The sequence below is a fragment of the Lissotriton helveticus genome, chromosome 2_1 (assembly GCF_964261635.1).
Source record: "Lissotriton helveticus chromosome 2_1, aLisHel1.1, whole genome shotgun sequence".
Classification (NCBI taxonomy): domain Eukaryota; kingdom Metazoa; phylum Chordata; class Amphibia; order Caudata; family Salamandridae; genus Lissotriton; species Lissotriton helveticus.
This window is the reverse complement of record NC_136059.1, coordinates 456,306,867-456,328,318: the sequence shown is the minus strand read 5'-3', so window position 1 is coordinate 456,328,318 and position 21,452 is coordinate 456,306,867. Positions and strand designations below refer to the sequence as shown.

At 45.0% G+C, this 21,452-nt stretch overlaps 1 protein-coding gene across 7 annotated transcripts in view; it reads right to left on the bottom strand.

Moving 5' to 3' along the window:
- Positions 1-21,452, bottom strand: part of DDX4 (DEAD-box helicase 4) — a 1,965,714-nt gene that overhangs the window by 1,889,560 nt on the left and 54,702 nt on the right. For all 7 annotated transcript variants that reach the window (XM_078675096.1, XM_078675100.1, XM_078675101.1 and 4 more), the window contains exon 3: positions 11,605-11,647. In XM_078675096.1, coding sequence (XP_078531222.1) covers positions 11,605-11,647 — 43 coding nt within the window. The remainder of the gene's footprint in view (positions 1-11,604; positions 11,648-21,452) is intronic.

Sequence of the window (21,452 nt, the reverse complement as noted above, 5' to 3'; positions counted from 1 at the left end):
AACCAAAGCCTTTGATAGGGTCAATTGGCCCTATCTGGCCGCGGCTATGAGACAATTTAACTTTGGAGACGGCTTCTGTCGAGTTATTACTCTCATGTATAAGGCCCCATTGGCTAGGTTGCTAATCAACGGTGTTCTGACAGAACCCTTTAAAATTACGAGGGGCACTCTGCAGGGCTGCCCGCTTTCTGCCCTTCTCTTCAATTTGTACATCGAGCCGTTTGCCCAGGTCTTGAGAGAAGAGGTCAACATCCCTTCTTTTAAATTTGAGGGGTGGGAGGGGCGGGTAGCACTCTATGCAAATGACATCCTCATCTTTACGTCTGATCCGGATCTAGCATTCCCCATTGTTATCAAGAGGGCGGAGGAGTTTGGGCGGATTTCGGGGTACGAAATTAACGCAAGTAAAACGGAAATAATGGCTTGGAACATCGCCAATATACAATTTGATGTGACCTCCATGCGTTATCTTGGAATTCGGGTCACTCAAGAGGTTGGAAATATCACGCAAAACAACCTAGACCGGGTCTTTAAGGAATGTCGGAAGCTATTAAAATCATGGGCCAGTCTTCCACTTACTATACTAGGGAGGATTAGCTTAGTAAAGATGTCTATCCTTCCCAAATTTACATTTATCTTTAATACCATCCCCTTGGCCTATGATGTTAAACAGCTAGATAAATGTCAGCGAGAGATTAACTCCTTTATCTGGAACTATAAAACTACTAGATTGGCATGGAAGAAGTTGAGAAGGAGTGGGAAAAGGGAGGGCTGGCACTACCCGACTTACAGTATTATGCATGGGCTTTTCAGTTGTCCCACTCTAGAATGCTCTTGAAAACACCATCTAGCTCGTCAATAGGGATGATGTTTCAAGCCATGCTAGTAGGGGCGGATCTACCAACTGATGGGTTTTTGTTTAAATTTGGGGACCAGAATTTTTTTTAAAAGGTTAAGTTAAAAATACTTCAATCTTTGGCTAAAGCCTGGGCGCAGATCAGAAAGAATAGGGCTTTCTTATTTCTCAAACTTTGCACCATTGTGGAACTCCCCAGGTCTACCACCGTGTTTAAAGGACAGTCTGGCGACCCCCGTGAAGGATGCTGGGATTGTAAGATGGGGAGATCTGCTGGCAGGGGGGTCAAATTTGTATGTTTTGGGTTGACACCATGGCACCATCGCACTCGGGTTGGCTGATGTCCCTATATGAAACATCTAGGGTGGACTTGGCCAGACTATGCTGTAAACGGAATTTGGTTTTCTGGGATTTATTGGTTCAGTGGAGATAGGACTTCCGGGGTTTTGTTTTTTTCCCCCGGGTCCTATGATTATGCCTACAACACTCCATGGACCTAGGGTCGTTGGTCCCCTCGGATACTGTAATGGTCCAACAGGTTGGAAAATACCTTAGAGTAATTGCTAGCCCGTACCCCTTCCCCCCTCTTGTTTTCTGGACTCTTCTTCCGCCATTATGTCAATCGTGTCTTGGGAGATAATTAAAATCTTGTCTCCCATGGTAGGACACCTAAGGTGGTTGGCGTTTCTTGAGAGGGTAAAGAGGGTAAGGCAAATGAGGACAAAAAAAATAAAAAAAATTAAAAAAATCATGTCACATTACGAATAAAGTCAGGTATACCGATAATTATATATGATGAGGAAAAGTCGGACAAAAGCACCATATTCTTTTCATGTGACTTGTATTGCTGACACTTTAGATTTTTGGTAGGATCTACTTGAGCAAGACAATGGATAACTAGTAATGAGTTATATTCCACATACACGTGTCAGCCGACAGAGCTTACAACAGTCGGATATTGCTGTATTAAAAAAAGTACCTGATCACCAAAGACTACTTTGTTATTTAAGTGCAACCCCTTTCTAAATGCAACTGAAGGCAGCAGACTTTGGATTCTCACGATGTCCTCAACCAGTCTGAGGTGAAAACAGTGAGTATGATCCAAGAGGTTCGCGAATAGTGCAAGAACAAATGCAAGTCAGTCCTCATTGACTGTGAAAGGTCTATTCATGACCCAATTAAGAACTCCATCTGACGGTTTAAGTCTCCTGCTCCGAAAATCAGTGCAAAACAAACATACAACACTGCAAAGTCTGAAGACAGATGTGAACCTTTTCTCGATACTGTACATCGTCACACAACAACAGGAGCGTGATATGAACAATTTCTTCGGCCACGGAAACCACCCATTTCCACCGTCCATGTCTGATAAAGGAAAGCTTTGTTTGGGATAAATTCTGACCTAATGACATGTTTGGTACAGGCGTAAGTAAGAGTTGCGCTAACCCTACTTGAATTCGATGCTATTGATGATGCAACTGGTACAACCCTGGAAGAACTGGATGAGGAAGAGCCATCAACAGATGAGAACGTTTGAGATCTTGCTCCTGAGCTGATGTTTTGGGAAGGAACAGCAGAGACAAATGTGGCAACTTCCTGTGAATTGAAGGTGTTCAATGGAGCTTCTGTGGTGCAGCTCATCTCGCCAACTGCAGGCGTCATGACTTCTGAAGACTATGCCACCAATGTTTTTATCCCATAAACAGTACAGCAGCTTGACAGCTCAAGAAGGGTGCACATTGTCTGGGAGAGGTATGCCAATAGCAGCATCAAATACTATGTCAGAGAGAAGAGGAAAATGAAAGCGAAGAAAGGTTGCAAATCAAAACAAGATTCTCAGGACAGTGCCAAAACGTCTTGGTTGATGCAGACAGTAAACAGGAGTTGTTCATGTTCCTGGCTGAGAAGATCGAGAGCAGAGAATTCACCCCTGGTAATTAAGTAGTGACAACCTATGGAGACGGCGTTCTGATAAAAGGCAGTAACCTATCCATGCCAGCCTGTAACCAAAAATAGGCAGATACAAGACTGGCCTTACATGTACAACATGCCCTGCAACAAGGCAATATGTGGTGTTTGGTCTGCCCTCTGGACATCAAAGTCGTAATGATGTGGACAGGAAGGTTTTACTAGCTACACGACTTGTGCCCCAAGGCCAATACCTGGGTAGCATTCGGTGGATGAACTTTTCCTACATCCACATTAATGTCATTGCTGAAACCTTGGAAGATAAGAATTCCACAGCCTTGCCGGGTGTTTCACAGCTACACAGGCTCTGCATTCTTTGAAAAAGGGAAGAAATCAGGATGGCTGGCCTGGAAATCTTCACCGGAAGTTACAGCAGCCTTGGCAGACATTGCCAGGAATCCATTCATAGCCCCGAACCCTCAGACTAACAGCTTCCGAAATTCTTGAAAGCTTCACCATAATCTTGTACCAAAGCACAAGCTAGATAGTGGAGATAGTGAATGAAGCCCACACAGAACGTTTTGTCAGCTAAAAAAGACAATGGAAGCCATCCCACCGACAGTCTGCTCTTCTTGAACATACTAAGCATGCTATTTACCAAACATGGATGATGTCTCCATGTGACATACCTCATCAGGAGCTACCCACTCTGGAGGGATGGGGGTGGGAAATGGGCAGAGACAATCAGTGATGGTCCCCATTGTGGACAGCACTACATGTGGTCTCTTTGACAAGTGTGGCTGCAAAGCTGCAGCTGGTTGCACAGGCAAATGTTCTTGTAAGAAGTGGCAGCAGACCTGCACTTAACTTTGCAAGTGCAATTGCATCAGAAACTGAGTCTACAAAAGGATTTGTGATTAAAGTTTATTAAACACAACATATCAGCAGATTTCACAGTGCCGTTTTTAGGTCTCGCCCTGGAATTAGCATCCAAAGGATGCTTCCAGGGACGGAGACGTATAGTCAGCTGTCTCGAGGGAAGGACGGACGAGAAGGTGCACGAGCGCAGTCCAGGCTGGATTGGTGTGCGCGAACGCGCACGTTCCGTCCTGCGCCGCCCTCCCAGCCTCCCGCGCATGCATGCATGCACACAGACACACACACACACACACACACACACACGCGCGCACTCACACTTACACTTACACAGACACGCAGGCACCCAGACAGGCAACCCCCTCCTCCTCCTCCCCCACAGTCACACACGCATACACACAGACTCTAAGACACTCGCACGCTCACACACATACACAGGCCGCCGCCGCACGCGCGCCCACACATGCCCCCCTCCCGCCCTCGCAGGCCAGCCACAAAGCGAAGCCCCACTCACCGGCAGCAGGACTCTTCCTCCATTCTTCGGCACCGGGGCGCAGGGTAGGCTCCTGCCTGCTCCGGTGCTGCAACCAATCGCGGCTCTTCCGGCTCTTCCGTGGGAGGCGGGGTAGGCTCCCGCCCTCCTACTTCCTGTTGTCGCGCCGGCCTGCCTGACTTCCTGGTCGCAGGCCGGCAGAGTAACGAGGATGTTTTGCGGTATGTATTTTTTATTTAATTATCCATTTTTTTATATAGCGCGGAAGTTACTTACATAAGGGTTTGCGTTTCGTGGTAGTATTAGCTGTATGTTTGTAACTGTATGATGCATTTACTAGGTCAGTTGTGTGCTGTCTTTCAGGCGTTGCGTTGTTTTGACTTACAATATTTTTTGGTCGGATTCCATTTTTTGTTTTTTGAGGGGCTGCACATGTTGTGGTGTGTTTCTTCTATTTTTTTTGTAGTGAAGAGCGTCATCCATTTAAAGTCAAGAGCTTTCTTCTGAACTTAATTGGATAGCGCTCTTCACTATAACAAAATGTACAGCCGTCCTCAGTCTTTTTTGTGGCTGAACCGGTGTAGAAGTTTTGGGTGCTAGGAGTATTGGCGATCATCTCTCCTGCCAGACTGTTTCAAGGTGGAACAGCCTGGAATCTTCGTTTTGACGCGCTACATCCCACCCCTGTATTGCAATCCTTGAATGTGAAGTCAGCCGTATTCGGACGAGCTGCCTTTCCCTTTCGGTTCAGCCGAAGTTTCATATCGAGTGAAAAGAGCCTCGGGGAGATTTTCAGGTCTACTTCTTCTTTTGGTTCATAAGAATTTCCAAAATAACAGAAATTGTAGAACAATATTGTCTCCAGTAGGTAGGCTGTCTCTGTGGGGTAAGTTTTCTTTAGACACTGTGTACACTTCAGGCCTGTTTCGTGAGCCATTAATGAATGTGTTTAGGAGCTGGTTAATTGTGAGAGACGAAGCAGATGCAGGCATACGGACTCCTACATGACTAGGCTCTTTCTTGTGACCAGTCATGGCTGGCGCTGTTACAGTTAAGTTGGCTCTTGTGACAGTCATGAGGCTGTTGCAGGCATTCTGGCTCTTGTGACGTTCCTGGTGACTATAGCGACTGGCTACGTCCATGACTGGTAGACACAGCCTGTCTCTTGCGACAGACCATACCTCTGTAACAGACTGGCTATCCTATTCTTGGCTGCAAAATTTTAGTTTTGTGCTTGTTCAGGACAGTCTCCCCACATCCCAGTTACCCCCTGTGTAAATGATTTACATATTTTTTTTATTTAGTTGTTTATACACAGTTAATAACTCGAAAGTGAACACAGATGTAAAAAAGAGTATTTTGTTTTTGGGTAATACAAAGTGTACGTTAGCTTCACTTCGTAATCTCTCCATGTCCTCCGATGAAAAAGTAGTTGATGACCATCCCTGAGGGATAACCAACTTCCCTTGCTTGTCAATCTCCCGATGTGATTCCTCCCTCCCGGCTTATTTGAAGTTGCACTTCCTCTGGGCTCGTCTAGAAAGTAGCCGGATACCAAACCATGAAGGCATGGTTCATTTCCCGGTACAGAGACGTAATTAATTGTCGCAAAGCCCTTACCTACAGAAGTCACCAAGACCACTACGCCCCATTACTGTGGTGTGGTTGCCCGTAGCAGGTGAATCTACAACAGCCTTAAACCTCTTCAGTCTGTGCTGAGAAGCATGAGGCAAGCACTTGACCTGACCGGTTACTTCTCTTCCGTTATGGCTGTGATCTATAAATGATACCGTTTGGAATGTCATGAATTGCTGGCGTTCGATAGGATTAATTAGAGAGATCACCAAGGCCCTCAAAGCTACACCACGAACAGATCCAGCTGTAGTGATAACTGTCCGAGCTCATGTGGAAAGTGTGTGACCTTAGTTTTCTGTAGGTATGTTGAAATATCTTGTAGACTGTCCAAATATCTGAGGTTGGTAATTTCTTTGTTCTGACCCAATAGTAACATACCGGTCGGTGGAAATGAGTGACTTTTTATGGTTCACCTTTGCCCACGTCTGATTTCTGTCGCCCTGTGGACCTTCTGTGCTCTTTCTTCCCTTGTTGAGTGGCAGTCACGTGGGGGAGGTGGCTAGTTTGGGAGATTGGGATTGGAGGACAGTACTCGATTCCACTTGTGTGCTGCCTTTCGGCGAACTTTATGCAGTGATACCTTGTACCCTGCAAGCCCCGGTACAGCTGCCAGTTCACAGCCAGCAGATATCTGCATGTTTTTTTCCTATCCTAGCAGATATTCACAAAGCTAGCATGCGATTTTGTAACGGTACACATGCCAGACATTCATCAAACACTTTGTATTGATTTTAAAGTCCTTTGCTTCAGTATTCGAAGTATCTCATTTTATGTTGGCTGCTTGTGGGGCACTTCTACTGTTTTCTGTGGCTGCTTCTAAGCAGACTTAGGACATTGGGGTAAGGTGGGAAGGAAAGAGTTGGACAATATGTATAATTGGAGAGGGAACGTGGGAGAAGCTTTGTGAACATAATGGGCTACCCCAAAATGTTAACACTGGTGGCCTTGGACTCCTGCTGTCCTGGACAGGATAGAAGAAGCCTGGCAGATAAAGCAATAATGCTTCAGTTTTACCAAAGTAACGAATAAAGAGCTGTTTTCAAAAATCATCGTCCGGGAAAAGGAAAAAGCTTTCTGACAAATAAGACGGGAGTGGAGAGGATGTGGTGCAGCGGCCAGGGCTGCTGACTCGAGAGCTGGGGGTCGCAGTTCGTCTGCTGCGCCATGCAACACTCTGAGATTCTATGCAAATCACTTGAATCTCGTCGGGTGATACATTGTTATATAAATATGCTGCAAGAGTAAAAGGCAAAACATTATGAAAATATAGTTCCACCAGAGCGTATGTTTACAGTTTTTCGGCAGGAAACTGATAAGAGAAGCAGATGAGGAACAAGCAGTGTTAAATGCAGGGAAATCTGCAATAGCCAATAGAAATGGAAGAAAGGTAAGTGACATGTACCAATGAGAAGTTTATATTAACCGTGGCGGCAATTTCAAGCACAGCACAATCGCTGTGCAGGCGAAACCTGAAAATGGAGATGGATTAATCATTGTAAATGAGAAGAATTGGCCTAAAAGTAAGAAAAGCTAGTATTTAGATGAGATTACATTGTTTGGAACGCCAGCATCTCTTGAACTTTGACTTCATTGTGGCGTATTAGTTGAGTCTGCCAACAGTCACGTGCCATTTTTTTGAACTTCCAGGACTGTATAGAAACACTGCTGATTCCAGTGTTGTGTAGTCTCTTTACCTCGTCGGTGTAAATAAATGCAGGAGATTTTATGTGTAGAGCAAGTGATGAATTATGTGGCAAGCGATGAATTATGTGGCAAGCGATGAATTATGTGGCAAGCGATGAATTATGTGGCAAGCGATGAATTATGTGGCAAGCGATGAATTATGTGGCAAGCGATGAATTATGTGGCAAGCGATGAATTATGTGGCAAGCGATGAATTATGTGGCAAGCGATGAATTATGTGGCAAGCGATGAATTATGTGGCAAGCGATGAATTATGTGGCAAGCGATGAATTATGTGGCAAGCGATGAATTATGTGGCAAGCGATGAATTATGTGGCAAGCGATGAATTATGTGGCAAGCGATGAATTATGTGGCAAGCGATGAATTATGTGGCAAGCGATGAATTATGTGGCAAGCGATGAATTATGTGGCAAGCGATGAATTATGTGGCAAGCGATGAATTATGTGGCAAGCGATGAATTATGTGGCAAGCGATGAATTATGTGGCAAGCGATGAATTATGTGGCAAGCGATGAATTATGTGGCAAGCGATGAATTATGTGGCAAGCGATGAATTATGTGGCAAGCGATGAATTATGTGGCAAGCGATGAATTATGTGGCAAGCGATGAATTATGTGGCAAGCGATGAATTATGTGGCAAGCGATGAATTATGTGGCAAGCGATGAATTATGTGGCAAGCGATGAATTATGTGGCAAGCGATGAATTATGTGGCAAGCGATGAATTATGTGGCAAGCGATAAATTATGTGTCATGAATTATGTGGCAAGTGATAAATTATGTGGCAAGCGATGAATTATGTGGAGGGGAGGCGCTATAATCATGCAGAAGACGCCGCAGCTGCCAAATTGCAGTGCTTGTGGTGTGTATTTTCTGTATCTGTTTATTATTCAGTTACGAAGAGGAGGTGGCGCCATTTCGGAAACTTGTCAGTGGACAACCAACATTTCTTATGTGGGTGGACATGTGGCCTCCAGAGCTGCACTCTGATCTCAATGCTGCTCCATTTTGCTGCTGCATAAGTCATAGGTGGGCTGCATCATTATATGTCAATATGCAACATATTTTATATGTCCCTTTTTATAAAAACAAAACGTAACTACTGCAAAAAAAAATAGCCAATGCCATTTACAGTACTAAAAGCTCAAACTTTGCCTAATGCGAGACCTATTGCATTGCAAATGCTTGTTATGTTTGATTTTGTTTAAAAAAAATTAAGAGTAGAACTCTGCAATTAATTGAGTTCCATATACAAGAGGTCTTGTTTTACTTTTCCTTCATGTCCTCTTCTGAAGTCAATACACTAAGTATGAATGCTTACCCTGTGCCTCTGTGCCTGTTGCGCAGCCCGATTTCTGAAAAATGTCACGTGACAGGATCCATGCCCACTGAGCGCGTGGATCCTACGGAAAACTATTAGAATACGACCAAACAAAATGCCCCTTGATATTGATAAGGGACCTCACTATACTGACTTTAAGAATATAGTCCTGATTCTTGTGTGTGCCGAATCGGTAAAAAGGGTACAAATGGCACCTAGGCTTGCTAATTATAGCATAGAGAAGAGTAGCACTCTACCATGAGCCAAAATACCAACATTCTTGTTCTAATGAGTGAAGTGTTTAATTTTTTATTATATAAAGCTTCTGCATATTTAGCTTAATTATCCTCTTGTACTTAGTGCCAATTGGAAGAAGTGGAATTAGGTCACAAAATCCATACTAGAGATCTATGTATAGGCTTTCCTGTTTTCAGTTTCTATTTTTGGTAAATTCTTGTGGGGGTTTTTCAGTGTTTTCAATACCTTAAAAAACAGTTATCAGTGGTTACACATTTTCGCACCACTAAAAACAAAGTGTTTTTCCGGTGTTTATGGAACGTATTGCTTGCTTTCTGCACTTATAGAACATGATATATAGACAATGTACGTATGTGTATATGAGGTCCAAATAGAGTTTTGCAAATTAAACTATTTTAATACACCATACAAGACTCCGTCAGTGAGTCTTTGGTCATGTGAGCTCGCCCTTTCCTTGCCATGTCAACTTCTGAAAAAGACCCTCTCAACATTGGCACTTGAGACGGGCAACTCCAAAACAGCCAGGTCACAGTTTGTTAACCCCGGCCACTGACATAGCTTTCCCTGCCAATACTGGTTGCTGTACCAAAGTCATTAAAGGTGTCGCCCAGCCTACTCTCAAGGAGAGATTTCACATCTACACCAATTATGCTGAACACTTGACAGAAAAGGCTTTTTTCAAGCTCTAGTTTTTTTTTTATTTTGTCCACTACAGAAGTTACGTTTTCCAGTAAAAATCTAATAATGCAGTAGAGTGCACTTTTTCACATCAGTATGTTTATGTGACCAAAGATCATCACATGTCTTGCCTTTGGCACATCACTCAGCAAACATTCTGTAAACGGTCGCCACATGGATAATATAGCATTCATAGCCCCTTAAAGTGAGAACCATCAGCTAAGGGACACAGTTGAGATGGCTCTCTTTGATTAAACACTAAGCACACAATTATAAATCTTTGTGATTTAGTTCCTGTGCATAAGGGAACAGTGCACCAGAATGGACTGAAAAAGTCAATAGCATCCCTCATTAACTCCGAAGATTGCAAAGATGCTTTCAGCATACCATAAACAGGCAAGGATCTCCTACAGGGAATCACTTCAGCTCAGGTATCAATTTTGACAGGTCATCACACAACTTTTTCATATATGTAGCTGAATCACTGCAAATCCAAACAATATCACTCCAATCTTTGTTGAACTTGAAAAGATTTTTTTTGCAGAGCATTCCAAGTGACACTGCGTTCCATGTTTTCCAAAAGTCTGTTGTCACGTTTTCATCAATATCCTTGGTGATTGCACTCTTTATACATATACTTGTCACTATACCTTGCATTAAATGTTTAAATCCTGAGGTGTTCGCAATTTACCTACTGTCAATACTGACCCACTAGAAACTGTGGGTTGATGTATTAACCCCTTCCACGCTGATGACGAGCTGGGCTCGTCATGAGGTAGCCTCCTGGTACGCTGATGACGAGCCCAGCTCGTCACGTAAAGTGCGGTTTCGCATATCTCCGCGTACGAGCGGAATTCCGCCCGCACGCATGCGGTTAAGGGTTTTTACCCATTCTCGGTGGGTAAATGTGATTACACATATCAGGAAAGCTTCTTATGAAACAAGCCATTTTACCTAACAGTGAAAGAATCAAACGCAGCCAAAATATCAAATATGATTTTGATATTTCCCGATTCTCTACAGTTTATAAAATAATTAAACGAGACCTAAAACATGCTTCTAAACCCTGCATCTTTAGACCAAAGACCACAAAACTGAAAAAAGCAAAAGGACGAACAAACAATATTTTAGTGGCATCCCTAAACAACAAAACTCAAGAAGAATGTTAGCCCAGGTTTTGTTACTGCTAGCTTGTATAACAACGTTTTAGTGTATTGGCCCCGTCAGGAAGAAATTAAATGATTCTTTCAGTCTCTTTTTCCTTTCTTTGAATGGCATTTAGTTTGTGGTTGTGCAGGTGTGTTCAGTGTTTATATGTTTTCACTGGCGAGGGCTATTTCTCTTTCAGTGGGGTTTTATAAGTTTAAACCTAAAACCCCACAGCCTATATATGTAGTTCACATGGACTAATTTAACCCCTTCGACGCTCATGACGAGCTGGGCTCGTCATGAGGTAGCCTCCCAGCACGCTCATGACGAGCCCAGCTCGTCATGAATAATGGGTTTTTAAAAAACTCAGCGCAGCAGGGGAAAATGCGCCGCAACGATGCGGTTAACAGATAATTTAACGGAATTCTGCCAATTCTGCCATCATACACGCAAATACAAACATTTTTGATGCATCAATCAACATGCAATTATGAACCATGCATTTGTGTGATTTGCACATAAAAAATATACTCTAGCAATAAAAGCAAGGGAAGCAGGAAAGGTTGAGACATCAGGGTGTGAGGGCTGCAGCAAGATACCCAAATAACAGGTTAGTCTTACTTTTCCAAGTAAAAACTAAAGCACAAACTGAGCCAATATAGTTAAAAGTCACATTAGAGTGATAGTCTTGCACATAAAAAAACTATTGGAAAACAAATTCTTACCTTTATTGGAACTTTCATTATAGTTAAAGGCCTTTTCAGTTTCCTAAAACAAGAAAATCATAATACAATGAAACCTGACAGGACACAAAAACTGATTATTAATCTACTTTTAAAAACAAGGTGTATTACAGTCAGACATCAACTTTTTCTCTGCCTCCAAAAACTGTCATTCGAGCATTTTAAGTGTTGTGAACCATGCCTGGTCTGTCATACAGCAATCACGGACAATGGCAGTAGGGAAGAGAGTAACTGCACAGATTGTCATGGTGTCGGGTTTGTTTTACTTCATTTAGTTAACTTCACCTCTTCTGCAGAACAATACTACTGGAGATAAATACCCTAAGACACTCATTCTAAAATCTATTCACCTGATCAAAAGTTACTCCGAAGTATAATGCAGGTTTACTAATTTATTTTGAAGTTTAGTTGAGTGCAGAATGTGGCTTTGCAGTTTATTCACAGCACTAGCCCTGGGTACGAGACCAACAATACCAATAGGTAAGTAGCAGAGCTAGATTGCACTGGCACTGTAGAATCAAGACTGGGCATGGGTGACCTCCCCAATTAGGTATTCCTATGACTTACCCCTACACCACCAGTTTAGTCTCACAGCACAAACCATCTTTTTCTGGACCCACACAGACGAAGTGACATTATAAAGATGGTGGTAAGCCTGAAAGAACAATTCATATTGTCAGTTTACTGAATAGGGAACATTTTAACCAAGAGCAATAAACCGGATAAGCAGGTAAAAAGAGCTTGGGGTGGTTTACAGAGAAACGCAGCTGGCACAGCAGTGATGTCCCATACGGACTTCTTTCCAGGTCAGGCTCAGATGGAACATGATCGACACTTACTTAGCAAGATCTGCGCTCCGCATAGGTGGGACCTGGTGGGAGGAGTGTGGGGGGAGTTGGTGATTTAACATCATCTGCATACCTCGTAGAGCATCAGTTCCCATCTTCAATAATATCAGCTGCATACCTGGTGGAGCATCAGTTCCAATATGTAAAACTGAGCCACTAGCCTTTGGCAAATTAAGTAGTAGATTTGGCCTCCACCCTTTAATCTGCCTTTCAAGTCACTATGCAGGATTTTGCGGCAGCGGTGAAGCTTGCTGTGAAGTCCTTGAACCAAGATCCGGGAGTGCATCAGAGACCACTACTGCCCAAGAGGATCTGTGGTTTGTAAGTGCACCCACAGTAATTGTCTTTCTACTGGAGTGACGGCAGATTTCTCACATAAGTACAGCTCCTCAGGTGCCAGACTGGATCTAGAGAATTTGGAGTCAGAACTCCTACACACAGCTAGGCGGCATTTTGCGGCTTCTTGCTGGCTCCATACTGCCCTGATACTGACTAATATATGTCTTACAGTTATATAGTTACCAAAGGTAAGCACTTTCTTCATCTGAAATAGATTAGTTATAGATTCCTTACCTTAAAACAGATACACCAGCAATACCAACCCCAGAGGTGGGTCTGCGAACCAAGTTCACACCAGAAAGTCCTGGAGAACTGAACGGCCAAAGAAGCAGTGTCTCTGGACTGGACTATCCAGGCAGTAATGTTTTGTGAACTTGTAGGGATGGCCACGCGGCTGCCTGGCAGACGTCACAGAGGGGGACTCCTGTCCCAAAGCAGTAGTAGCTGCCGTCGCCGTGAAGGAATGTCGCAGAGCCCTACCGGAGGCTCCTCTTTTGTCAAGGAATAACCGATTTTAATGCAAAGAACGACCCATCAAGAAATGGTCCGTTTTTGCACGGTCCGACCTTTTTTGGCACCAACATAGCCCACAAACAGTTGATCATCAAGCCGGAATGGTTTTGTGCGATCCAGGTAAAAAGATTACGCACATTATAGATCCAGATGGTGGAGTCTCTCTTCCTCTTTGGAAGGGTGCTGGGGCGGACAGAAGGTGAGCAAAGTGATGGCCTGTCCTATGTGGAAAGAGGTAACCACTTTGAGAAGGAAGGAAGGTCGAGTTAGGAGGACATCCTTGTCCAGATGAACAGCAAGGAAAGGAGGTTTAGAAGAGAGCCTCAAGCTCACTCACCCTGCCAACAGAGGTGATGGCAACCAGAAAAGCAGTCTTGAGAGTCTGAGAGGACAATTATGTAACGGCTCGAAAGGAGCACACATAAGGTACGTCAAAACCAGATTCAAGTCCCACTGGGGCATTACGAAAAGGAATAGGAGGAAAGAGGTGAGTAATGCCTTTAAGAAATCTATTAACAATTGGGGACTTAATGAGTAGGCTGCTCAGAAAGACTTAATAAGCCCGAAATGGCCGAAAGATAGTTGTTAAGGGTGCCCAGAGCAGAGCCCTGCTGGGATAAAGAAAGAATGAAGAGGAGAACCTCTGAAATGGAGGCAGGAAGGAGATCTACAGCCTTTGCTGTGCACCATGCCACAAATTTGTTCCATCTACAGGCGTGCACCATTTTAGTGGTGGGACGCCTGGCTGCCAAGATTACATTTCAGACTTCGGGAGGAAGGTGGAAAGCTGTCAACTGTTGCAGCTCAATCTCCATGCAAAGAAGGCTGAGGCTGGACAGGTTTGGGTAGAGGACCGTCCCCGGCTGCTGCGACAGAAGATCCTCAAGAAGAGGCAGTCTGATTGGAGGCCCGATGGCCATGTCGCAACGAAAAGAGTCACCTAGCTGCGCCACCTTGGAAATTCCAACGTGCAGACATGCTCACTTTGTGCGTTCTCTTCAGGCGAACAGATCTAACCAAGGCGTTCCCCACTGCTGAAAGAGACCATGCACCAACTCAGAGTGAGGACTCCATTCGTGATCCCTCATGCACCGGCGGCTGAGTTCGTCCGCCCTGGCGTTCAGTGAACTTGCCAGGTGTTGAACCACCAGGGACATGCCCTGATGTTCCAGCCATCCAAAGGCGAACGGTCTCTAGACATAGGATCCACGACCCCAACCCGCCCAGTTTGTTGCAGTACCACATGGTGGTGGTGTTGTCCGTGAAAACCTGCAATACTCTTCCCTTGACAGAAGGAATGAATACTTTCAGTGCAAGACCAATCAGCGGGAGCTACAGAAGGTTGATGTGGAGCCCGGACTGCACCAGAGGCCTCAGATCTCTGCCTCTCCCATGTGGCCGCCCCATCCCAGAAGAGAAAGATCATCACCACTGTGAAGTCTGGTTGGGGGAAGAGAAAGGGATCTGCTGTTGAGCCAATCCTGGTTTGTTAGCAACCACTGCAATCAGTGTGCAGTGCCCACCCAGATCTAGACGACGTCAGAAAGATTCCTGTGCCCACTGGAACTTCAGGTCCCACTGCATAGCCTGCATGTGCCCTCTGGCATGATCCACCAGCATGATGCAGGAGGCCATGAGGCCCAGCATCCTCAAAGTCAATCTCATTGAAGTCCGGGTTAGAGGTAGAAACATCAGAATAATAGCCCGAATATCCCAGACTCGCTGCTTGGGAGGATAAGCCAGAAACGGCTCTGTATCCCTACTTCTCCGATGAAAAGGAGCTTCTGAGTGGGAATCAAGTGTGACTTCTGCACTTTTATAGGGAACCTCAACGAATGCAGGGGGTCCACCTTAGTCTGGGGGAGGGAGACGACAGCCTGGGGCAAGCCCGCCTTCAACCACCAGTTGTCGAGATAGGGAAAGGCTGGAATCCCTGATCTGCACACCACCACCACTTTCGTGAACACGCGAGAACGCTGCTAAGGCCAACTGGGAGCACGGTAAACTGAAATTGCTTATGGCCTAGCGTGAACCAAAGGCAAAGCCGATGGGCAGGCAGGACAGGGATGTGAAAATAGGCATTCTGCAAGTCCAACGCTACCATCCAGTCTCCAGGGTCGAGGGCAGACAGTCCCTGAGCTATTGTCACCATGCTGAACTTCTCCTTGCGAAAAAGGCGGTTGACGTCTCAGAGTTCCAAGACAGGACGGCCTGTGTACTTCTTGGCCACCTGGAAGTAGTGGGAGTAGCAACCACAACCTACTTCTGGAATAGGAACTCGCTCGATGGCTCCCTTTGCCAAGAGAGACGCAACTTCCTGACAGAGAAGGGCCAAGTGATTCTCCGACATGCGATGAGTGTTGATGGCATGGGGGAAGGGATAGTCGAAGAGGAGAGAGTAGCCCGTTCAGAATATCTGCAAAACCTCACCTGCCTGACGTGATGTTGTGCCAGTGAGGGAGGTGATGGCAAATACTGCTGCCAACTGGCAACTGGTGGCCCTGAAAGGTGGGACTAGGAAAGTTTAGAGGCTGCTGCAGAGGGGGCACTGGTGGACTGGCCTGCCCACTGGCCCCTAGACTCACGGCATGGGGTCCCACGTCCCTGGCCACGCAGAGGCTGGGTAACTTGCACCGGCCTGTGGCCCTGGGCGGAATGTGGTGCGGCACGCCTTTCGTAGCTGCAAAAGGCAGACTGTGCAGGATGAGAGGTGGTAGTGAGGCCCAAGGTTCAGGCAGTAGCCCTAGAGTACTTGAAGAGCTCGACTGCGCGGTCCGCCTTGTCGCCTAACAGGCGACGGCCATCAAAGGGCATGTTCAAAAAAGTTGATTGGACATCCCCAGAAAAGCCAGTGGATCTCAGCCAGGCGTAGCTTTGTAGAGCTACTGACGTAGAAATCATTCTACCCAGCGAGTCGGCGGTGTCAAGCCTCCAGCGGCTGGCAAACTTTTCTGCATCTCTAACTTCTGCGATCGCACAGGAGTGTGTTACCCGTGCTTCCTCCGGACACTGGCAGCACCTGCGCAACCGTATCCACACAAATTACTAAGGGTACTGCCCTATCCAGATGATGCGCTGGCTGGCGTGGAAAAAGCAAGAACTGACGTCAGCACGCAGAGGCGGCATCTAAGTAGACACAGCAACGTCATTACGGCAAACACAACGCCAACGACGGACCCGGAGTCGACCGACGCCACCTACAGAAACGCAGGGGTACTAAGAAAAAATCTCCAGATCCAGTCTGACGCCTGGGGGTAATTCGAAGGTAAGGAATCTATAACTAATATACTCTTTCAGATACTGTGTTTTCAGAACTGTGGTAAAAAGTTGTAGCCAGGGTTCCCATCACTGCTTGAAGACACCCTGCACCACCATGGGATGTAGACGCCACTCGTGATCTGCCAGACAACATTTGTCAGTTTGTCCACTCTGTCTTACACTTACAGTGACAGCTCTTTGGCGAATAGAAAGACATCCTGATGCTCGTGCCACCTTTAGAGTCGTAAAGCCTCTTAGCACAGCACCCAACACAACCCTGCGTGTTCCACATAGCAGTAGTATTCTCCATGAGAACCTGCACCAGCCTCCACATGATGGTTGGTAGAAAAGCTTTTATGGCCAGATATATAGCCTGTAGCTCCAATAGGCTGATATGGAGCCAGCCCTCTAGTGGAAAATAGATGCCTCTGAACTCTGATACCACCAAGATGGTCACCAGGTGAGGAGCTCTGGCCGGGGGCTCCCAGCCAGACTTAGCCTTTCTGGCTAAATATCCCTACACTCCCACCTTCTCTGGGGATAAGCCTACTAACCAGGGTTTCAGTCCTCACCTGCAGTCCTCAATGCTCCATTCCTGCACTTGAGAGCATGAGAATTCTCATCAAAAGTGGCGCTTCTGGCTTTCTCCCACGGAGTTCCAGAATCAGCATGGCCGATGTCCGGTGGAGCCGCTCTGTTCAGCTAAAGGGGAGTCTCGCCCAGGTATCTCGCTGTGGCCAACACATATCAAGCTGGGCATTCGGCACAGCTTCCCTCTCAACTCCGCTGCTTGTGTTCCTCCTCACCCGCCTTCTCTTTGAAGTCCCTGGTGTCCAATATTTCGACTGATTTCTTTCAAAACTGCCGATGCGCCTCTGATCGATCCGGATGGCCGCAGAGGAGACGGGCGGAAGTTCTAGCCTCCTGATTCTCCCACTGCCTCTGGGCTCGATTACCGCTGCCTTCCACTACAGTTACCTTGCCTAATGCGCCTCCCGATTGTCAACTGGGACGATTTTGGGACTTACAGAAGGTAAGGACTATCAGCACTGCACTATGTGGCGTTTTGAGCTTGTTACTCTCCTGTCCGTGCCTGAGAAGCGCCCATGCTGGTTTCTAACTTTGCTGCCTCCGGTTATCCTGATCTGCTGCCCTGGCGCCCACAACAGTTCCTCTCGTGACACATCGACAATGGATCGAACACTGCTGCAGAGAACACTTGCTCATGGACGGCACGGCTGTGACTCGAAAGACTGCCCCGCCCCGGACTTTCGGATCTCTTCCCCTTCTAGTGCCTCTCCATGAAATCATAGCTTATTTTTTCTTTTTCCTCCTGACTTAGCCTTTTTGGTTCTTGGACCCTTATGCTCCCTGCCATATTGGGACTATTTTCCACAGCCTCTCCTATCCTCGATCCACCATTTTAGGAATCCCCGATTCCTGCTGGACGACTTCACAATTCTCTTGTTCGCCACCAACCTCTCCTGATTCTTCTGAATTTGTTACCTTCTCTGGTGCCTTTTCCATTTTGTTTCCCTCTCACTTCCATGTCCTTACCTGTTTTTCCATCCTCTTTCCTTTGTTCTCCCCTTTTTCCTCCCCGGCCCCTCAGGCTGTTTCTTGCCTAAGTTTTTACTGTTCTATCTCCTGCTGTTTTCGGTCTCATCACACGTCCACTCATTACCATCGTCGAGTTCTCATATTTCTTACCTCGTGTTTTCTTTCGCTACTGTGTAACATTATGTAATTGTTCTGTAATCTGTGTAACTTGCTACGTACTGATACTCTGTAAAGCAGTCTGATACCTACAAGTCTAGCCAGCACTATGTAAAACTCAAGTCAATAAAATAAATAAAATTTAAAAACTCTACCTCTTCCAGATGGTACACCAACCCAACAGCAAAACGCCCATCCCTACTATCAGTTTTGGGGGAAAGGGAAAATGGTAAAACTCAGGACAGATCGACTGATCAGCCACCACTACAGATTCTGGATCGTCTTCTCAGAGACCTTGGTGATTTCGGAAAGGCAGCCGTTATGCTGCACCAACAGGGATTTCATGTTCCACTGCAAGGCTTGTGTGTTTCAACTGGCATATTTAACAAAGACTATTCACAAGGCCAAGAAGTCCCAGAACCACCATCTGGATCCAGGATCATGCCAGAAACATCGGGTACATAGCTCTAATATCCTGAACTTGTTGCTAGTTTGGGGGGAGGGGTGGGGGGGTTAGTTGTTGACTGGATTGATTTAGTGTTTATACTGACCTGGTTTGATATTTGCCTATGCCATTACAAATCACGAGGACACGGTCTCAGAGTCCTGGAAAATAAAATGAATAAGGGGGCAGTGTAGGGTCACCCTGCCCCCAGGCCATGTGGAGGGGCTGCAGGGGGGCCCTTCCCTGGACACAAAATTTTCAAATTTGGGTCATCCCACAGGAGCTAGTGCGGCACCTGTGTGGTCCCACACGGCTCGTGCTGTACAAAAAAAATCTGGAGGGTGTGGACGGATGGCCAGTCACGGGGGCATGGCAAGTCATGGGGGCATAGCCAGTCATGGGGGCATAGCCATCAGCTGGGGAAGTGACCGCAGGGCCTCGCCTTTGGCCGTAGACTTATTGTACTAAAAGATTAACTTAATTGAAAATAAACAGACATTCCCTGAAAAAAGCAAAGGTTAAAGTAAAGTCATACTTGGGTCTTCTAACAATAAAATACAGTTTTAAACTAACAAACCTTGAAATTCACCAGTTATATAACAGACGCAAATATAACTTACAGATACAAAAAATAACATTTTTATCAACTAGCAATGTGGACTCTGTTCTACCGATTGAGTGGCATTAGAGAGCTGAAATAGACTGCCACTGAATATGTAAATGTTCCAGAAAAGGGAAGTACTATTGTGGACCAACTCCTACTAACAAAACATCATTTGTTATAGCACCTGAACACTGTTAAAAATGGATGGAAAGAAAATTGTTAACAGACATTAACCATCCTAAAAAGATGAAAGTTAAGAGTTAGACAAGGCTTCTCTGATTTATTGTTTCTATCCTGGTGCATCATCTGCCTCCCTTTATGTATCTATGCAATTTCTAGTGCACACTACCCTTCTACTGTTCTATTCAAATGTACCCGTAACTTATTTGAAGACGATGCAATATTTTTTATTTCTCAAACTATAGAGCAATTAATTAAATTCTTTCTCCTCTGCTTCACTTGCCTTGTATATCACTTGTATAATTTCTGAATCACCACCAGATGTTTACCTGTTGTCATATTATATATATCTCCTTTCAATTAAATATTTTGGTTGCTCAAATAATTACCCTTCTGCTTAATCATTTCACTTGCCCAGGCCTGAGGACCTGCAGTTAGGTATTTTTGGAGTTACTCTGTCCTGGAGAATCAGTTCTTTTATCTAGCATGAGAATTTGGCCAAACTAGATTTCAAAGAACGGATTGAAAAAACAAGACTAGAGATTCAAGCTCGGATAAAAAAAAAAAAAAGGACGTTATAAAAAACAAGAAAACCGTACAAATAAGGAAGGGATAAACAGGACAACGAAACAGGGAGAATATTTACATTCTCTAAAAAATACGAAGGCCTACAAAAAAACACACCTCCTTCTGGCGTCTCGGGTGGGGCCCAAGGTACAAACAAGCAAGAGCAAACGAGCTAGTCCCTTTCAGAGTCCAATTCAACTGTCATCGAGAGCAGTGGAATCAACAGATTTCAAGGAAGGGAAGACATGGGTGCCTTCACACCAGGAGAAGAACTGGATTTTGTACAGCGGGCGCGGCGACAAACGCTAAGACCACGGAAGCACACACAAAATCAGCCGCAAAAAACAACAAAAGACGGAAAGCCAGAAGACAAGCCAGACAGCGCAAAAAAGAAGTGGAACAAAAAATAGAGTCCAATCCCAATACAGTGGTGAACTTCTCAGCCCTTAAACTAAATCAGGCTGAAACGCAATTATTGGCTTTGGGCTGATCATTCTGCCCGGAGAGCAGTTTTAACTATGTCCTAACACGTGTCGACATATACAAGGTCATCCGCAAAATTAAATTGAAAAATTATTTTGAAATTAAGAGAAAAGTCCAGAATCACCAAGAACGACTGAAAAGAAGACCGCCTCAAACTTATTACCATCAGATATCCCAACCCTTCTTACTATTGACAACCTAATCAATACTGAACAGGAGGAGTCCGTCGGATCAACACAGGACTTGGTAGTTGAAATGGGCATCAATATATCTGGCACAGTTGAATTTCCTTCAAACCCAAATCTACCTTCATTCCAATTATGCCGTGAGATACGATAGATATCTACCAGGATATAATTATTAATGAAATTAAGAAACTACGCTTAAACATCAAAAATCACAAAACTGGCACTAATTTAAAGTTCAAGCAATATCAGGACTTGATGAAAAGAATTACAGAATCATAACGAGGTAATAAAACAATCAGACAAAGGAGGCAATATAGTTTTATGGCCCAGAACAGATATGATTGAAGCAAACATCTCAATGACGCCTAATGTTATGCTAAATCCAATGTACAGCAACTGTCAGCGTTGAATGCCTTATGCTTGAAAAAACTGTTTTAATGGAAAAGACAACCAAGATCACCAATGATGAGTTTAATTACTTACGAACTGAATTTCCGATAACTCCTTTAATGTATTTTATACCCAAGAAACATTAAAAAAAACTGTGCCTGTACTAGGAAGACCAATAATTAATGCGAGAGGAGGAATTCTGGAGAAAATCTGAGTATGTGGATTTCCATTTACAAGAACTGGTGGCAGACATGCCATCTTATATCAAGGTAACAACTCATTTCCTTGAAAAACTAGAG